This window comes from Erpetoichthys calabaricus, chromosome 14 (genome assembly GCF_900747795.2).
Source record: "Erpetoichthys calabaricus chromosome 14, fErpCal1.3, whole genome shotgun sequence".
Lineage (NCBI taxonomy): Eukaryota > Metazoa > Chordata > Cladistia > Polypteriformes > Polypteridae > Erpetoichthys > Erpetoichthys calabaricus.
In genome coordinates this window covers 59,964,136-59,985,197 of record NC_041407.2, presented here as the reverse complement: position 1 = coordinate 59,985,197, position 21,062 = coordinate 59,964,136, and the positions used below count along the sequence as shown (strand labels likewise).

The 21,062-nt window shown below is 42.6% G+C and overlaps 2 protein-coding genes across 2 annotated transcripts in view; both read right to left on the bottom strand.

Moving 5' to 3' along the window:
- Positions 1 to 21,062, bottom strand: part of eif3i (eukaryotic translation initiation factor 3, subunit I) — a 342,432-nt gene that overhangs the window by 121,083 nt on the left and 200,287 nt on the right. The window lies entirely within an intron of this gene.
- lck (LCK proto-oncogene, Src family tyrosine kinase) overlaps positions 1 to 21,062 on the bottom strand; it is a 104,859-nt gene that overhangs the window by 43,206 nt on the left and 40,591 nt on the right. The window contains exons 3-9 of the mRNA XM_051918745.1: positions 16,848 to 16,923; positions 16,142 to 16,232; positions 10,238 to 10,339; positions 9,936 to 10,039; positions 7,950 to 8,099; positions 7,488 to 7,640; positions 1,790 to 1,969 (exon numbers count right to left, since the gene is read on the bottom strand). Coding sequence (XP_051774705.1) covers positions 1,790 to 1,969; positions 7,488 to 7,640; positions 7,950 to 8,099; positions 9,936 to 10,039; positions 10,238 to 10,339; positions 16,142 to 16,232; positions 16,848 to 16,923 — 856 coding nt within the window. The remainder of the gene's footprint in view (positions 1 to 1,789; positions 1,970 to 7,487; positions 7,641 to 7,949; positions 8,100 to 9,935; positions 10,040 to 10,237; positions 10,340 to 16,141; positions 16,233 to 16,847; positions 16,924 to 21,062) is intronic.

The following is a 21,062-nucleotide window of genomic DNA, read 5'->3' as shown; positions in this document are numbered from 1 at the left end:
GGCTGAGAAGTAGTGGAGGTGTTATTTTCATCCATCCATCCATCAATTGTCTCGCGCTTATCCGAGGTCGGGTCGCGGGGGCAGCAGCTTAGGCAGAGATGCCAGACTTCCCTCTCCCCCGGCCACTTCTTCTATCTCTTCCGGGAGAATCCCGAGGTGTTCCCAGGCCAGTCGAGAGACATAGTCCCTCCAACGTGTCCTGGGTCTTCCCCGGGGCCTCCTCCCGGTTAGACGTGCCCGGAACACCTCATCAGGGAGGCGTCCAGGAGGCATCCTGATCAGATGCCCGAGCCACCTCATCTGACTCCTCTCGATGCGGAGGAGCAGCGGCTCTACTCTGAGCCCCTCCCGGATGACTGAGCTTCTTACCCTATCTTTAAGGGAGAGCCCAGACACCCTGCGGAGGAAACTCATTTCAGCCGCTTGAATTCGCGATCTCGTTCTTTCGGTCACTACCCATAGCTCATGACCATAGGTGAGGGTAGGAACATAGATCGACTGGTAAATTGAGAGCTTTGCCTTGCGGCTCAGCTCCTTTTTCACCACAACAGACCGATGCAGCGCCCGCATTACTGCGGATGCCGCACCGATCCGCCTGTCGATCTCACGCTCTATTCTTCTCTCACTCGTGAACAAGACCCCGAGATACTTGAACTCCTCTACTTGGGGAAGGATCTCGCTACCAACCCTGAGAGGGCACTCCACCCTTTTCCGGCTGAGGACCATGGTCTCGGATTTGGAGGTGCTGATTCTCATCCCAGCCGCTTCACACTCGGCTGCGAACCGATCCAGAGAGAGCTGAAGATCACGGCCTGATGAAGCAAACAGGACAACTATGTAGTCTAGAAGAGAGCATTCACCTGGCATCTACCCACCCTAGATTCATCATCAGACTGCCAGATAGTGAAGTGTGATTCATCACTCCAGTGAACACGTTTCCATTTCTCCAGAGGGTGCTTTACACCACTCCAGCTAACATCTGGTATTGTGCATAGCTGTTTTGCCATGGAAATCCATTTCATGATGCTCCTATTGCGCAGACCTAATGCTGATGCTGCTTTCAGAGGCACTTTGGAACTCTGTTGTGAGTGATGCGTCAGAAGATGGGCAATTTGCCTATGCACTTGGCAGCCCCACCCTATATGTTTTCATGCTTTGCCACTGGATGGCTGAGCTGTTGTTGCTTCTAGACTCTTCCACTACACAATAATGACACTTACAGTAGACCGGGACAAATCTAGCAGTGCAGAAATGTCATGTATTGACTTGTGACAAAGATGGTGTCCAATGGCAGTGTCACGTTTAAATCCCTGCGCTCTTCAGTATGACCCCTTCTACTGCCAATGTTTGTCAAAATGCAAGAGGTTGCATGGATATGTTCTTGATTTTAGAACCCGTTAAGACACCTAAACTCAGTAATGTGGAAGGGTGTTCACATACTTTTGGCCATATAGTGTACTTACTTACCAACCAAGTAAAATTGTTGTGTAAAGGAACAGATGTAACTTAGTGCTTCAACCTACTCAGTCCTCAAAGAAAAGTTTGTTCTTGGAAATGGGTCTCCTAGACTTAACTTTACACTAAGACTTAGGTGGATGTTTGCTTATAAAGGTTAATTTATGGCTTGATTGGGTTTTTATATTGACTAATGGCTTTTGATTTGTGAGATTGTGGAAGTAATTAGTGAAGAGCTCAACTGAAGCAATCTTTTGTATTTGACAGTCTAGTGTGTCTTAAAAATGTAAACCAATAGAGCCAAAAATTGCCCTTGGCACATAAACAGACTCACCGTTCGTCATAAACTCTGTGACAATATAGATGGGCTCCTGCGTGACCACAGCATAGAGGCGCACCAACTTCGGGTGCTGAAGATTTTTCATTAGGTTGGCTTCCTCCAGGAATGCAGCTGTAGACATCGTGCCAGTCTTCAGGCTCTTGATGGCCACCTTCCGGTCATTATTGTATATGCCTGGGGAAAATAAAACAGGATTGATGAATACAAGCCATATTCAAGGTGCAAATGTCTCAGAGCTGTGGCGGCTATGTGAAGCTACAGTATATTACTAATTAGACTGGAAGTGAATGACTGGGAGATCTGGAATAAATATATCAAATCAAAAGAGTTTGTTTAGGAAAGATTGTGGTCCCATGCTACTTTTATTTGGCTGATACTGAATAAACTCATTGTTTTTGTAAGTATGAAAAAATAAACATGCCTGAGATTGGGAGGCTAAGAAACTAGATGACTGTAACCACAATGGAATAGAATAGAGCACAGTGATAGAAGCTAGCGAAGGCTTATCCTTCTCTAAATGGCAAAGCCAACTGACAACATAAGTCAATAATTTCCCAGTAATTCACTTCTAATTCTTGTTAAAATTGGGTGCCGTAGTGATGTAGCCTCATACATATGTCCAACAGGGTTCAAATATCACACTTGGTTATTTTCTTTAACTCTTAAATGTTCTGCAATTGTCCATGTGGATGTTAGCTTCATTGGTAACTCTGAATTGATCCTGGCATCAGTAAGTATGTACATGTGTGGGTAGTGATGGACTTATGCCCAGTCCTGGACTGGTCTTGGCCTTGCACCCAGTGCTGTTTGGGGCCTCCTGAAACCCTGGATTAAGTTAAGCAGGCTTGAGGATATTTATAAAATCTAGTACATCACAAAAATACGAAGGCTAGACCCATCCATCCATCCATCCATTTTCCAACCCGCTGAATCCGAACACAGTGTCACGGGGGTCTGCTGGAGCCAATCCCAGAAGGCTAGACCAGATTGGTGATAAACTGCTAAAAGAATTTTTTATTTTGTGGTTTATGGGACTACACAGCAAGAAAGACTTTATAAAGCATGTTCAATTTTCAGTGCAAAGTATCCCTGTAAAAAGAACAGTCCCTTTGTGCTTGGTGGTGACACATGCAGCAAAGATCTCATGAAATGGTGCTGCAAAAATCATTTGGACAAACAGGCAAGGAAATCCTTGAAATCTGTTAGATAGCTGAAACGTCGGTTAGAATATTTTATCATTTACCTTTTCCCCCCAAGACAAATTTCTGCCTAACAATAGCTTAATATTTAATTATTTTTTTAATATTTAAATGAACAAGGCTGTAAAATTGAACATTTTAGCTAATCACCCACCACATACTCTATGGCTGAACTTGCTTCTTCTGTAGTTCAAATTAGGAGGAATTTATACCACTAGAAGGATTAATGATTTTTTGTTTTAATTTGTTGGTGGTACCAGGTTTGATGCTACTTCCTCAAAGTTCAATGACCTGCGTTAAGCTCCTGGGATGGTGTCTGTCTTTGTAGGGATGACAGGCTCCCCGTATCCTTGTGCATTTTTTGGGAGTGCTCTGGTTTCTTTCACAGAGGGGCTGTCTTACTTGGCATCTCAAATGTGGAATGATGTGAGTATGCTTGAAGGTGTGATGTGTTAAACTGGCATGCCATCCAGAGATGGTTCCTTTAAATACTACAATACTGCACCCTGAAAGGAAGAGAAGGATAGATTATTGCTTGGCAGAACCATGTCCTTAGGTAACACCTACTACCAGCAAGAAGTTTTCTTTTCTGAACCTCTCCAGTAAGCACATCCATAACACACACCTATGAGTGATTGACAGTGTGTGGATGTGCATGTGTGACAATACTCTCTCACAGAATGCCACACCAACTGTGGTTACTGTATGTCTGCTGCTAGGGCAGGCTCTATCTTTCCCCACACACTTGAACAGGAACAAACAGGCTTGAGGAAAGATGAATGGATGATTCGCACCCCTGTGCTACTTCTACACTAACTTGCTTTGACAGAGAAGCTAAAATCAAGACCTTCAGCTCCTTTTGTCTGATTGGCGTATCATCAACAATGTATGGCCCCAATTTCCTTTTCACTTTGGTTTAGCAAATAACCACTGAGGCATGAAATATTTCACCATGTGTATCTAAGATCTAAGTCAAAGGTCTATTTCTAAAAATAAAAGCTATATATAAACATAAGACAGGCGCTCCTTCCTTGATTTCCTTCTCATTGTATGCATTATCCACACAATTGCTTTATTTATAGCTCAAATAGAGTTCTCCATTGTTATGTGGTGGAATCGTTTTACATAAATATGGAGCCCTTGGTGTAACCTAGTATGATGGATTAGAAGGTTGCGTTTCCTTCTCAAGAGCACATAAAATGTGCACTCAGGCACAGAAATCTAACTCTGAAAGTAACATCAGACTGGGAGCAAATCTAAGCGTAGGCTCTGAGTACGTACAATAATGTGTATTAATGACAGGGGGGGCATGAGTAGGGCAAAAGGTCAACGTTACAAGCCTGCAGAGTACCAGAAGGAAGAATGAACATGGGGAAAGGGTTGTGCTGGTGGTAAAGTACGTTTGATGCTTGGCAAGTGGACAAACCACAACAGGAGACCAAAAAAGAGCCCTGATGACAAAGAGGGTATTCTTTCTGCTTTTTTTTGTAGATTCTCATGTGTTTTCCACTCTTGTGTATTTTGTTGTTTAATAAATCATTAGCACAGTTTAGGGGTAGGCTGGATGCATGTGTTGGTATGTGTGGATGTTTGTGTGTTAGCAGGCCCTGTGATAGACTGGTGCCCTGTCCAGATCTAGTGCCTGCCCTCGATTCTGCCAGGTGTGCAGACTGGCTCGGACACAGACAGGCAGACACATTCATGTCACCCAACACACGTTTATTTGCCATAATATTTACAGTAATTGTGCACCAACCCAGTGCCACAGCACCAATCACCCCTTCAAGTCCTGGCCGCAACACAATGCCTTTCTCTCTCTCTGGTCCGCCTCCACTCCTCTCCAACACGCTTCGTCTTCTTCCTCCCGACTCTCACGCTGACTGGAGGGAGGCGGCCCCTTTTATATGCCCCAGATGGGCTCCGGGTGCATCCTCGGGGTCTCCATAGCCACACCCCTGTGTGGCGGAAGCTCCCATGGTGAAGCCAGAAGTCCACTGGGTGTCCTTAAGTTTCTTCCCCCCAGCACTTCCCGGTGTGGCGGAAGTACTGAGGGCCAACGCTCCCAAGGCATCGGGGCGCCCCCTGGCGGTGACCACGGGCCCCTACAGGGTTAAGCTTCCAAGCTCCGTACCCGTGGTCCCCAAAGCCACCAGGGAGGACGCCCCCTCGTGTCCTGGAGGAGGCACAAGCCCTCCTCCACTCCTCCTGCCGGGCACCACACAGGGTAGGCTCTTAATTAAATAAAGTCAGTTTGAGAATTTTATGTTATGTTATGTTATGTTCAGCCTCAATGGTTTTAAATCTAGTCCATGACTGTAAGATTTTATTCTAACCAAATTCATAATTATCATTTTTACTTTTAATCAGTCTCAATGGTTATCTGGTCTGCAAATATTTATAAGAAATCATAAATACTTGCATTCATTGTCATAACTTTATGTAGTTTTCTACATAATTGTGGCTTATCTGTAAAGTCTGCCTCCTTAATTGTATCCAAATGCTAACGAATAGCAATGAGCAGTACAGATCTGGTTACAAAAATTGAATGCAAATAGGGAGAAAAAAAATATTTCACTGCCATTTTTTACTTGTCTGATTGTTAAAAAACATTTCAAACAGCAGACCACTGAATATGGCACTAAAATGTTTGCACTTCTTTAGCATTTGGTGTTTTCAGCATTTTGATACAATTAAGGAGGTAAACTCTATAGAACAAGGTTAATTAAAAAGAAAATGGCAATGGACAATTAAGTATTTAAAGTCCAGGCAAAGGTAAATATATTTTAGGATTTTTTAGAATAAGAGAATAGAAAAGGATGGCTCACCAAACAATGAGATCAATTAAATTGTGAAATTGGTGAGAAAAAACACTCACAGCCACAGAAATGTCCAGGGACTGAACTTGGGAGCCACGCTCTACACAACAAACACATAAAGGTGCCCCCTCATTAAAATAGCTTCCCATTATAAACAGCAAAAGTTGTATCAATAATTTAATTATGATTAAAAAATAATAAAAAAAACCCCAATAAATTTAAAAATAAAATGTTTAGGTGAAGAGGGGATCGGTGTTGCTGCCACATTAGAGCGCAGAAGTATAAGCATTTGTTTTAGAATTGTCGTGAAGAGAACTGCTGAAATGGTTAAGTGAATAAAAGACAAGAATGTACAAGGAGAAAGGTTGATGTAATACACAAAATGTACAAGGAGATGATTAAGAAATGTCCAGTAAACAACAAGACTGGACAGTTATAACAATGCATAGAGATTTCAAGGGTAAATGCTGAACCCAGGAGAAATGGGAAGAACAACAGTCTAGTTGAATAGACGTTTATTTAGATAAGTTATTTGGGTTTAAGTCAATAAACCAATCAGAGGAAATGTATGCATCAATCAGCACTGTTATGTAAATTCAGCTATTCTAAAAAATGGACTTCTGCCCTTGTATTTTTGACCATTCTGATCATTCTGTAACAGACTACTGTGATGAATGCTCTCTCTTCAACAATTGCTGAGGAGTAAATAAAGGATGCAATGGACAAGTTTCCTACTGCCTGGTTTCTGTCTCAAAGAGGTTTTATCAAACGCGTCCTAGTACAGGATAAGTTTCTTTCTTTAATGAATATGTTCATTTCTTCCACAGTATCCCATGATGGATTGGAGCCACATCGAGGTTTGGTTCCCACTTTATATCTAATAGTGGTTCCCCCTGACCCAAAACTGATAAAAATGGGTCATAAAGTGATGGAAAGTTTCTTCATATTACTACATCTTAGAAAATAATAAAATCAGGGCAGGTACACATCCATCCATTGTCTATCACATATTATAAATTATAACGTTTTGGCAGAGCCTTAACCTGACTGCACTGAACACAAAGCAGGAATCGACTAAGGTTGGGGCAGCAGTTCATCAGAGATCACTCTCATGGCTACACTCACTCCAGGCCAGCATTGATTCACCAGTCAACCCAGCCTGCACACCTTTTGGATGTGGGAAGAAACTGGAAGTCCACTAGTAAACTCACACAGACCCAGGCAGACCAACCATACAATAAACGCTACTGTGTATCAGCCCTTGCTATTTTAAACAGTGACTTAGGATTTCCAAGTCATTGCATTCTGAATTCCAAAAATTTGGTAATATGAAAATTCAAGATACAGAAATCAGTAGAATAGAAGACAACGTAGTGCATAAAGCAAACTGAAAAAGTAATGGTTGCCTTTCTTGTATAATGTCAGTCACTCATAACTGAGCCACCTTGTGTAAGAGACCACAAAGCTGAAGCAGATGCTCTGATAAGGAGGTGCATGTGAGGAGTGATCACCAAGGCATGCTGAACGCTCTACGGGTGTTTCCTTCTTTTCTGTTTCTTGAAATCATAGTCCGCTCATTGTCATAGCAGGTTAAGCACAAAGACTTTTTGTTATTATCATTTTAAAATGAGGGCAGAGGTTGATTCATACTCTTTTAATATGTAGCCAGCCACCTACCCATCCAGACTTCTCCAAACTGACCAGCCCCCAGTTTTGTCTCAAGCTTCAGCGTCTCTCTGGGAATTTCCCACTCATCCTGCCACCAAGGTTTCTGTGGCATCCGTGTCTGGCAGTGTTTGGTCAAGCGTGTGCAGAGGCCTTCCGCATTTCCTGCCAATAAAAATAAAATCCATAAGTCATGCTTGTCTGTTCAAACACTTACAGAACACTGCACCATGTTACAATAATTATACAAAATCACAATGTCAGGCATGTGGAGTAAGCAAAGAAACAAACTGTTAAACTCCAGTTGAGTTCATTTGCTGCACAGTGACATCTTTGCTACTGCCTGACTTATTAGACAGAAGTGATTAAGATATGGTCACATCTGCCTCCACTTTTCTTTTAATCAAAGTCATAAAACACTGGCGCAGAGATTATCAAACGCACGTCACAACCAGAGGCGAGGATGACACTTACGTGTGTAATGCTGCACCAGGTCTCGCAGAGTATTGAAGGAAATCCGTGGGGTGATGTAGTAGCCTCCAGAATCTAGGTTACGTATCTTGTAGTGCTTGACGTGATCTCCTTGGCTGCTGTCAAAGTCCCTTATAGACAGCGAGTAAGAACCTGAAGTGTGTAACAAATTTAAATAAAAACCTTCTCAAAGTAGATAACATGTTTTATGCTGTGATGCACATACCACAACTAATAGTGATTAATGATGCTTCAGCCTTTGACACCATAGACTAATAGTTTTACTACACAGGTTACATCTTGCCTAAAGAAGGAGCTTGAGTTGCCTTGAAAGCTTGCATATTGTAATCTTTCTAGTTAGCCAATAAAAGTTGTCATTTTGCTTAACTTCTCACTACACAGGTTAAAAACGGTGGGCAGATGACTGAAAAAAGGCAAAACATAAACGTAAATGTGGCTTTAATACCAAGTGCCTTAGGGTTCAGGGTTTGAACCAGAATGGTCCATTCAGTGAACACACTCTTTTAGAGTGACAGAGGGAAAGCAAACAAATCTGGTTAGGACACCAATGCACCATAAGGCACACTCACTCACCACATAGCAGTTGAGTCTGAGAGGAGACTAGAACACCAGAAAAAGATAAATGAACATTGAGAGAACATTAAAACTCTATGGAGGCAGTGGAGTGGCTAGGAGGGCTGTGAAGCTAAGAAGCAGAAGCAGCATCTGTTGTGCCACCACCCCTCCAAATTTAAGTTCATTTGCTACAAAAAGCTCAATGAAACAATTGTAACAGAGTGACAATGGCAAAAAAAACCTTTCTTTCACCTTTAAAAGTACAGTTGAAGAAGAGGACAGCAGTTAAGTCATGATCTACTATCACCTCCTTTGAGGTACTGCCCCCCTTGGGTACAAAAGCAATGTTTCTAACAGTCCTAACCCGGCTATCCCCTTGAGTCCAGAAGGATTTTCATCAAATGGTGGCACAATGGTTACCAAGAGCTACTTCACTCTTCCAAAGCCCAGGACTGTGTGAAGTTTTTATGTTCTCTGAATGTCTGTGCAAGTGCTTCTCCAGGCACAATACAATACAATTTATTTTAGGATAGCCCAAAATCACACAAGAAGTGCCGCAATGGGCTTTAACAGACCCTGCCTTTTGACAGCCCCCCAGCCATTACACTCTAAGAAGAGAAGGAAAATCTCCCAAAAAACCTTTGTAGGGAAAAAATGGAAGAAACCTTGGGAAAGGCAGTTCAAAGAGAGACCCCCTTCTAGGTAAGTTGGGCCAGGCAGTGGGTGTCAAAAAAAAAAAGGGGTAAATACAATACACAGAACAGAACACAAGTAATCCTCAATACAATACAATATAATAGTGCAATAGAAATATTACAAGTACATGGCAGAATTCAACAGTAGATGATATCACATAATACGATTTGGATTTGTTCAGGTACTCTCCCCACATCTCTATGTTTATACAGTATGTGTCTTGTGACTAACTGGTATCACATAAATGTCTGGCTCCAGCTTTATGCCCAGTGTTACTGGCATAGGCTCTGTTCCACCGATGACCCTTAATTTAATCAAGTACAGTTTTGAAATCAATGAATGGATGAATGGATTCTTCATAGGTCAGTCTGCTGGCTACCACGTGAGTTAAGAATTGATTGCTGTTCGCCTGCCAGGTGTTAAGAGTGTAAACTGTTTAGAAAATGGAAGGCACACTCCACTCCAAGGATGCTTAAGTATCCTTTGTTTCTCTTTTGACTGCATGTGATCTATGGAAAATGAATATGAGGAATTTACATTGAAAATGTTACTTTGTTAATAATATAAATCTAGTTAAATTCATAGAATGAATCAATAGTCTCCAGTTTTTTGTTTTTTTTACTTGTGTCTACAGTACAAACCCACACTCAGTCAGATAATGTGATTTGTTTCAAGAGAAGGAAATGCTCAGCAGCTTGTCATAGATAGTGTATTTACCAGGGGTCGTCTCACTCTCTCTGATAAGGAAGGAGCCCGCTGCATTTCCTGGAGCCAGAAGTAACCTTTGTGCTTCAAGACGGCCGATATCTCGGAAAAACCATCTGAAAGAGAACAACAACAACAGAAGAGCGATCAGCAACACAGACGAGGCCAGCTTTGTTTTCAGTTTTCATTAGTGACTGGAAAGAGTTGACTGCTTTGCTCTTCATTTGAGAAGGTACTTGTTCACATTACTGTAAAGACTTATGACTTTCATAAATGAAAACATTTTTCGACATGCTGTGATCAGATTGACTCACGGTTCTGTTTCCATGGTGTCCATCTTTACGATGAAGTTGTATGGGACATAACCCGTCTTTCCAGTTGCCAGGGACTGTGCCAAAAGCCATTCCCCTCCATTTCTGTGAACAAACAGTTTAAGACTGTCAACAATGGTGTCCATAAAAAGGAGGAGGTGATGAAACAACATGAACATGTCAAAGGTTTTGTCATACAAAATACATTTTCTAACACAATTATCTGTATGTACTGTACGTAAACATGCATTGTGCTGGTCTTGTTTAAATTAACTTGGATCCTACTTCGATCATTAGCATTTTCAAAATCTAAAAAAATACAGTTGAAGCTTTGAAGAAAAGGCTATTGCTGCATTCCTCCGAAGGGCTTGTCAAAAACCCCACTGACTCCACTGACATTGGCATCTCACATTTTTATGTGGATCTAAATATTTGACATGACAGCTCAAAAGCTGAAACTGAATAGGAGTTACTTCCTAAAGTTAAGCAAACTTTAACATGATTAGTGATGTGAGATGACTAATGAGAAATGACAGAGAGAAACACAGCAAGCAGGATGTGATTCTCACCATGTGGCTCTGTCTTGCCCAGATTTTAAACTCAGACCCTTGTGTTGTGTAGGCTATCAGGAGAGTCTAAATTGACTCCATTTAGGTGAGTTAAGGTGGTGTTGGCGCTGCCAGCTGCATATTTCCTGTCTTGTACCTTGGGTTGCATTGCTGTGGACACGGAGTTATATTATTAAGCCATTATATCAATAATGCTAAAGAATTAATAAAGGTTTGTAAGGGTTTAGTACTCAATACTTTGATAAGACTGCTTATTTCCATCCATCCATTATCCAATCCGCTATATCCTAACTACAGGGTCACGGGGATCTGCTGGAGCCAATCCCAGCCAACACAGGGCGCAAGGCAGGAAACATACCCTGGGCAGGGCGCCAGCCCACCGCAGAGACTGCTTATTTATATAACCTTATTATTAAGTTATTTCTATCATTTACAGTATTTTACTGACAGTTCAAGTGAAATCTAATCTTCTATCCACCTTAATTCATTGCTTCAGTCAAACTAGCATTACATAAAGTCACAACAGTTTTTCATGACCTTTCATAACCACCTTCAGTACTGCAAGTCTGATGTTTCATTGGAAAGCAGAAACGTCAGAGCACCTAAGAGAATGATGCATATTGCTGCCCATTGCAAAATGTTTACATGTGCATAAAGAGGAAACCACTGGCTTATCACAAACAATGTCTTTATTGCCATTATAAAGTGATAAAGGGTTTAAAAGGGATTCATTCTCGCTAGCCAGACATTCTATTTATTTTTGGTCTTCAGCCTTGGGATGTTTCCTTTGTGTACTCTGATATCTCTGTCACAGGAGACATACTTGTTTTATGGCCTCATCAACATATTTTGGGTTTGAATTCAGAGCCCAAATTTAGTTAAGCTGTTGAGGTACTAATTCTGATGAACAATGTATTAAAAAATGTATATTATTATTGCATATGTATTTCTGCATTTAGCTACTATTTACATTTAAACTAAACAGCTAGTGATTCAGTGGTTAAAACTCCTTTCCTCACAGCCCTACGCCTGAGGTTTAAATTCCATACTGGCTGCTGCTACAGCTACTATATCAATACTCACATGCAAATTTTGAATAGCATTATCAGACTGCTGTCTTTGTTTTTCATTTCATATACGTAACTCTGCTTGTCATCTTGTAAAGTGCTTTGGGCTACATTGCTTGTACAAAAATGTGCTATATAAATAAATGTTGTTGTTGCAGTAGTTTATCAGTGATATCTTTAATACTAGCTATGCCAACTTACAAAGAGAACAGTTTAAAACTACAGAAAATGTGTATACTCAGCCCAAAGGATTGTGGCAAAAGTAAAAAAATTGTCAACTAGTTGCAATGTTAACATGAATTTACAAATTCAGCCAACACATGACCAAGACATGCCTCAGTCTCCTCTTTAATTTTCAGATGGGTGGATGACAGAGAGAACCCTCCAATTATGATAAAAAGCAGTTAAATGAGTGGTGTCAGGTAGAATTAACAGATCAAGATAGCAGTCATTACTTTCAAATTTTGCTATGTTGAACCCTTGCACTTAAATGATATAAATTCATCCATCCATCCATCCATCCATTATCCAACCCGCTATATCCTAACACAGGGTCACGGGGGAGCCAATTCCAGCCAACACAGGGTGCAAGGCAGGAACAAATCCCGGGCAGGGCACCAGACCTACCGCAGTGATATAAATGATTTTTTCCCCATAATAAGCAAAGCTCAATACCCTATAATGACAAAGCAAAACAGGACTTTAGAATCATTTTGAAAATGAATAAAAAAAATAAAATAAAAAATAAACTGAACTACCGCAGTGACACAAGTATTTAGACCGTGTACTCAATACTTCACTGAAGCACATTTAGCAATGATTCCAGCCTGGAATCTTCTTGGGTGTGATGTGACAAGCTTCAGATATCTGGATTTGGAGATTTTCTGCCATTCTTCTGTGTAGATCTTCTCAAGCTCTGTCAGGTTGGATGGAGATCGTTGATGAACAGCTATTTTCCAGTTTTTCCAGAGATTCAAGTCCGAGTGCTGGCTACGAAACTCAAGAACATTCCCAGAGTTGTTGCTAAGCTACTCCTGTATTGTTTTTGCTTTGTGCTTAGGGTCATTTTCATGTTGGACTTTTGGCCCAGTCTGAGGTCCAGAGCTGGCTGGAGCAGATTTTTTTATTAAGGATACCTCTGTCCTTTGCTCCATTCAGCTTTTCCTCAATCCTGATCACTGAAAAACAACCCACAGCATGATGTTGCTGCCACCATACTTCACTGTTGGAACAATATTGCTCAGGTGAGAGTGATGAATGGTTTCCTCCAGACATGACACTCTCGTTTCATTAGATCCTTGTTTCCCACAGTCTGAGAGTCTTTTAGCTGCCTTTTTGCAAACTCTAAGCAGGCCTCCATGTTTCTTTTAATGAGGAGAGGCTTTTGTCTGTCCACTCTGTCATAAAGCCCCAGATCAGTGAAGTGCTGTAGTGGTGGTTGTCCTGGAAATGTTTCCCATCTTCAAACATTGCTCATTGGGGTTGTCATCACCTCTCTTACCAAGGTCTTTCTCTAACAGTTGCCGAGTTTAGCCAGGTGGGCAGCTTTAGGAAAAATCATGGTTAGTTATTCCACACTTCTTCCATTTAAGAATTATGAAGGTAACTGTGCTCTTTGGAATCCTTGGCGCTGCAGAAAGTTTATTAAGTCTACCTCAGATCTGTGCCTAGACACCATCCTGTCTAAATACTCTGCAGGCATTTCCTTCTGCCTCATGGCTTGGGTTTTGCTCAACTGTGCGACCTCCTATAGACAGGTGTGTGCCCTGCCCAATCATGTGAAATCAATTGAATTGACCATAGGTGGACTCCAAACATGATGTAGAAACATCTTAACAATGATCAATAGAATGGGAAACCTAACATCAAGCGCTATAGAAAAGGGTCTGAATACTTGTGTCATTGGGATATTTTTTATTTTTAACAATTTTGCAAACATTTCTAAAATCCTGCATTTTGCTTCGTCATTATGGTGAATTGAGTGTTGCTTGATGTGGGGAAACAATGACTTAAATGATTTTAGGAAAGGCAGAAACATAACAAAATATGAAAGAATTGAAATACTTTCTGAATCCACTGTAACGATTATTTTTGTATGTTGTATTTATTGCAAGGCCATAAACAAACATTCAAAATATCCAGAGAAAAATTAGAAATAAAGAACAAGTACCCTAGGTTCTTGTCTATAAGCCGGACTCGTGTATAAGCCGGAGACCAAAAATCATACGAATTTTTAAAATAAAATCTTATCATAGATAAGCTGGATTCATGGATAAGCCGAACGTACTATAACCTATAACTAATAGAAGGGAGGGAGGTCAGTGGTCTCACTCGCACCCATTTAATTTCTTTAAGGGGGGAGAGACTGTGAGATATTGGCGTCTCTCTCACTCCCCGCATGGCGTGGTTGGAGCAGCCGGAGCGCGTTCTTTCTGCTCTGGGCGTCGCCGAGTCAACACGCGTGCGTAGCGGTCATTTAAATTGTGATTTCATATGTAAACATATTTAAATATATATCGCGGATTTTTTGCTGGTTCGTGGATTTCTGCGGACAATGGGTCTTTTAATTTCTGGTACATGCTTCCTCAGTTGGTTTGCCCAGTTGATTTCATACAAGGGACGCTATTGGCAGATGGCTGAGAAGCTAGATTGCTTACTTTTCTCTCTCTCTTGCGCTGACTATCTGTGATCCTGACGTATGGGGATTGAGCAGGGGGGCTGTTCGCACACCTAGACGATACGGACGCTCGTCTAAAAATGCTGAAAGATTATCTTCACGTTGCTATCTTTTGTAAAGCTGATTCCTGAAACGACATGCTGCACGGTGCTTCGCATACTTAAAAGCTCGAAGAGCACGTATTGATTTTTGACTGAAAAACAAACTCTGTCTCTGTCTCTGTCTCTCTCTCTCTCTCTCTCTCCCTCTCTCTCTCTTTGTCTGCTCCTGACGGAGGGGGTGTGAGCTGCCGCCTTCAACAGCTTTGTGCCGCGGTGCTTCGCATACCTAAAAGCCAAACAGCACCATTGATTTGTTTGCTCCTTTGAAGAGGAAGATATGTTTGTGTTCTTTTAATTGTGAGACAGAACTGTCATCTCTGTCTTGTCATGGAGCACAGTTTAAACTTTTGAAAAAGAGACAAATGTTTGTTTGCAGTGTTTGAATAACGTTCCTGTCTCTCTACAACCTCCTGTGTTTCTGCGCAAATCTGTGACCCAAGCATGACAATATAAAAATAACCATATTAACATATGGTTTCTACTTCGCGGATTTTCTTATTTCGCGGGTGGCTCTGGAACGCAACCCCCGCGATGGAGGAGGGATTACTGTATAAGCTGGACTTATGTATAAGCCGATATTCTATTTTTTCATTTTCACAACTTTTTTCCTTAGATAAGCCGCGGCTTATAGACAAGAACTTAGGGTATATACTGTATTATAATGTTGTTTGCTGAAAACACATGAATGTCCAGACATTTAAAAATTTGGACATTTGCGTCTGCAGGCTTTGTGCCCTAGGAACTATGTTACACAAACTATTCTATACCATTTAAGTAATTATGTATCGCTCAGATGCTGATCTTTCTGATCATAAAATAGGTCATCACGATAGCAATTGACGAGAAGAATTCATAATAAATTGCAGAATTACAGGATTTGAGAGTTTTACTAGAGTGCCTCTTTCACCTGCCCGATTTTGCTCAAAAACTAATCAGCACATCGACATCTCGTAACAGGCATAAGTTTTGAGTTTGCTATTTTTTCCGCCCAGTAGTTTTAGCTCTACACTGTCCCCAAGAAACTGTGACACACAGACACACATACACAAACAGACACACACTCATCATTGAGATATCAGGGTTTTCAGTATTAGGGGACGCTAAAACATTGAGATCCATCGAAATTTTTGACAAATCTAAAGCTTTAGCACCTCCCCCATCGAAAAAATCAAAAAGAACAAAAAATATTACTTGACAACATTTTGAGGTGGGCAATTAGGCAAACTACCACACCTGACTTCTAAAACATTTAGCCAGTTTTACGGGGGTAAAACAAAGCAAAAAGCAAAAGGACTGAGATGTGAATGATCAGAAGGATGCATTTTGGTATGCGGATGCAACAAGAGTGCAGTGTGACATATTGATGCATTATGTCCTCAGAAAGTGGAGTCAAGTTAGTACATCTTTTTTTTTTATTGTTACACAAAATGAAATATTGGCAATGTGAACAGATATGTGTGACTGACTTGTAAAAGCATCCATTTATGACTTACTTGCTGAGTATTTTCATCTTATCTCCTTTTTGAAAACCAAGGTCTTCATCGTGTGTTGGTTCATAGCTGTAAATGGCAACAACCAGATTATCTGGAACATAAAACAGAAATGAATGAAAAATTTTGCCTGGGATTTATACACACTATTGAATACCCAAAATGAATAGCCATTTTGTGAAAGCGCACTATTGATCCCCATTCACTAACTTTTTCTAACTGGATTTTACACAAGTAAGTCAAAGTAAGATGCTTTCAGTTTGTGTCACCTCTGTCATTATCCAGCTTAGCAGGTAAATCCCCTGATAAGATTCAATTGTATGCTATCATGTAGCTTTATCAGTGCCATTCATCTCAGAGAAGGATAATCTGATTTAAACAAGCCAACATTTTCCAGTAATTAATTTCCTAGGTTACATGCTACTCTTTACTCACTTACTTCTCCATTTTACCTTTTCAATAATGCAAGTGCCATGTTAACTGCTTAAATCTACAATATACAGAAATTATCTTATAGAAGGTACACATTTCACGTGCTTTACATTTAAATACAAACTTTAACCATCAAGGTCTTTCATGTTGGGTTGTTTTACTTGCTCATGAAGGATTTCACTATGCTGTTCAAATCTTGATAAGTATGTAAAAGGATATGGTGCTGGTGTCTGTGCAAAGAGTCAACTGAGCACTAAATAAATACAGACTAACTTACCAGGGTGAGGGGATGTAGGCGGTGAACGTGAATCATAGGTCACCAGCACATCTGTCACATCTGGAGGCACAGAGTACTTCAAGAAGAAGAAAACACAAAAATCAAAACTCAGAAATTATTTATGACTGGAAAGGGAGCTGTCATCATAAAAATCCATACTTGAAAAAGCACTTTACTATGAAGGCATGACCCCACAAAAGCCAAACTCAAAAATGTATTTTTCATTCATTAGAGCTCACACTGAGGAATCCAAAAACCAATTTTATTACCGAGCCTTAGTGATGCAAGTCATTCAGGTGGTCCTTAGTAACCATGACATGCAGTCTAGCAACCCCAATAACTTAGAATGAAAAATAAACTTGTGATGCACTTAAAATTTAAATTGAAAAAAAAAAAGTATTCCTTGGGCAAGAACATACGATCTAATAAACTGACAAAATTCATCTAAAACAAACAAAAAAAGTTAAATGGTAGCCCGAATCACTTCATAAATGAGCAGTGCAAAGCAGAACCAGCAGTGTGAAAGTGCAGGAATGCAGTACACAAGGCAGATGCACGGAAGAAGCCATGGAAGACTGAAATCTCCATGTCTTCACTGGTATATCATCCAGGCCAACTGCTTTTCCACTTTTTATCCTCTTCATAGCTTCCCTAACTTCAACCTTGCAGATTCCTCGGTACTTCATGATTTACTCTCTCCACTTCATCCAACCTACACTATCTCTTATTTTCTATATTCATAAGTTCTTTAAAGTACTTCCATTTTTTCAACACATGCTTGTCAGCAAATTTCCATCTGGATCTTTTTTGACCTGCAGCATGTCTTTCCCGACTCGGTCTGTCTGTTTAGCCAATCGGTACAAGTGCTTTTCTCCTTCCATTGTTTCTAACTTCTCTTATAGCTAGACAAACACCTTTTCCTTAGCCTTCACCAGCTCTCTTCACCTTGAGCTGCATCTTTTTATACACCTGTCTGCTTTCATCATCTCTCTAGTTATTCCAATTCTTTTTACTAGCCTGTTCCTCTTTATGCTTTCCTGTACTTTCTTATTCCACCACCAAGTCTCTTTGTTGTCCTTCCTCGGTCTAGATGTCACACCAAGCACCTTCTTAGCCCTCTCCTTTACCACTTCAGCTGTGCTATTCCAATCATATATCTTGTCTTCACCACCACACAGTGCCTGACTCACTTCCTCTATGAATTTCACACAATAGCCTTCCTCTTTCAGCTTCCACCACCTCATCCTTGGTTCCATTCTCACTCTCTTCCTCTTCTTCACCTCAAAATTTTTCCTGCATACCACCAATCAATGGTGTGTAGCTACACTATGGCCTGCCACCACTTTATAGTCTGAAGTTTCTTTCACATTACATCTCCTATATAGGACACAGTCCACCTTTATGCACTTCCACTCTTATAAGTCACCATGTGATCCTCCTTCTTCTTAAATTATGTATTCGCCACTGCCATTTCCATCCTTCTGGCAAAGTCAACCACTATCTGCCCTTCAATATTTCTCTCATTTCTTTCATTTCAACATAACGCCACACCTGTCCATCACATCCTCATCATCATTGTTCCCTTCGCCAACATACCTATTAAGGTTCCTCCAATCACCACTCTTTCTTCTTTGGGTATACTCTCCACCATTTCATCTAATTTACTCAAGAAATCTCCTTTCTCTTCCATCTCACATCCCACTTGCAAAGTAAATGCCATCCATCCATCAATCCATCCATCCATCCATCCATCCATCCATCCATCCATCCATCCATCCATCCATCCATCCTCTTCCGCTTATCCGAGGTCGGGTCGTGGGGGCAGCAGCTTGAGTAGAGATGCCCAGACTTCCCTCTCCCCGGCCACTTCTTCTAGCTCTTCCGGGAGAATCCCAAGGTGTTCCCAGGCCAGCCGAGAGACATAGTCCCTCCAGCATGTCCTGGGTCTTCCCCGGGGCCTCCTCCCGGTTAGACGTGCCCGGAACACCTCACCAGGGAGGCGTCCAGGAGGCATCCTGATCAGATGCCCAAGCCACCTCATCTGACTCCTCTCGATGTGGAGGAGCAGCGGCTCTACTCTGAGCCCCTCCCGGATGACTGAGCTTCTCACCCTATCTTTAAGGGAGAGCCCAGACACCCTGCGGAGGAAACTCATTTCAGCCGCTTGTATTCGCGATCTCATTCTTTCGGTCACTACCCATAGCTCATGACCATAGGTGAGGGTAGGAACATAGATCGACTAGTAAATTGAGAGCTTCGCCTTGCGGCTCAGCTCCTTTTTCACCACAACAGACCGATGCAGAGCCCGCATCACTGCAGATGCCGCACCGATCCACCTGTCGATCTCACGGTCCATTCTTCCCTCACTCGTGAACAAGACCCCGAGATACTTGAACTCCTCCACTTGGGGCAGGATCTCCCTACCAACCCTGAGAGGGCACTCCACCCTTTTCCGGCTGAGGACCATGGTCTCGGATTTGGAGGTGCTGATTCCCATCCCAGCCGCTTCACACTCGGCTGCGAACCGATCTAGAGAGAGCTGAAAATCATGGCCTGATGAAGCAAACAGGACAACATCATCTGCAAAAAGCAGTGACCCAATCCTGAGTCCACCAATCCGGACCCCCTCAACGCCCTGGCTGCACCTAGAAATTCTGTCCATAAACGTTATGAACAGAATTGGTGACAAAGGGCAGCCCTGGCGGAGTCCAACTCTCACTGGAAACGGGTTCGACTTACTGCCGGCAATGCGGACCAAGCTCTGGCACCGGTCGTACAGGGACAGAACAGCCCTTATCAGGGGGTCCGGTACCACATACTCTCGGAGTGCCCCCCACAGGATTCCCCAAGGGACACGGTCGAATGCCTTTTCCAAGTCCACAAAACACATGTAGACTGGTTGGGCAAACTCCCATGCACCCTCTAGGACCCTGCTAAGGGTGTAGAGCTGGTCCACTGTTCCGCGACCAGGACGAAAACCACACTGTTCCTTCTGAATCCGATGCTCGACTATCCGACGGACCCTCCTCTCCAGGACCCCCGAATAGACTTTTCCAGGGAGGCTGAGGAGTGTGATCCCTCTGTAGTTTGAACACACCCTCCAGTCCCCTTTCTTAAAGAGGGGGACCACCACCCCAGTCTGCCAATCCAGAGGCACTGTCCCTGATGTCCATGCGATGCTGCAGAGACGTGTCAACCAAGACAGCCCTACAACATCCAGAGCCTTGAGGAACTCCGGGCATATCTCATCCACCCCCGGGGCCCTGCCACCAAGGAGTTTTTTGACCACCTCGGTGACCTCAGTCCCAGAGATGGGGGAGCCCACCTCCGAGTCCCCAGGCTCTGCTTCCTCATTGGAAGGCATGTTAGTGGGATTGAGGAGGTCTTCGAAGTACTCCCCCCACTGACCCACAATGTCCCGAGTCGAGGTCAGCAGTGCACCATCCCCACCATATACAGTGTTGACACTGCACTGCTTCCCCCTCCTGAGACGCCGGACGGTGGACCAGAATCTCCTCGAAGCCGTCCGAAAGTTGTTCTCCATGGCCTCCCCAAACTCCTCCCACGCCCGAGTTTTTGCCTCAGCAATCACCAAAGCCACATTCTGCTTGGCCTGCCGGTACCTATCAGCTGCCTCCAGAGTCCCACAGGACAAAAGGGTCCTGTAGGACTCCTTCTTCAGCTTGACGGCATCCCTCACCGCCGGTGTTCACCAACGGTTTCGGGGATTGCTGCCATGACAGGCACCAACCACCTTACGGCCACAGCTCCGGTCAGCTGCCTCAACAATAGAGGCACAGAACATGGCCCATTCGGACTCAATGTCCCCCACCTCCCTCGGGAAGTGGTCGAAGTTCTGCCGGAGGAGGGAGTTGAAGCTACTTCTGACAGGGGGCTCTGCCAGACATTCCCAGCAGACCCTCACAACACGTTTGGGCCTACCAGGCCTGACCGGCATCTTCCCCCACCATCGAAGCCAACTCACCACCAGGTGGTGATCAGTTGACAGCTCCGCCCCTCTCTCCACCCGAGTGTCCAAGACATGTGGCCGCAAGTCCGATGACACGACCATAAAGTTGATCATTGAACTGAAGCCTAGGGTGTCCTGGTGCCAAGTGCACATATGAACACCCCTATGCTTGAACATGGTGTTCGTTATGGACAATCCGTGACGAGCACAGAAGTCCAATAACAAAACACCGCTCGGGTTCAGAT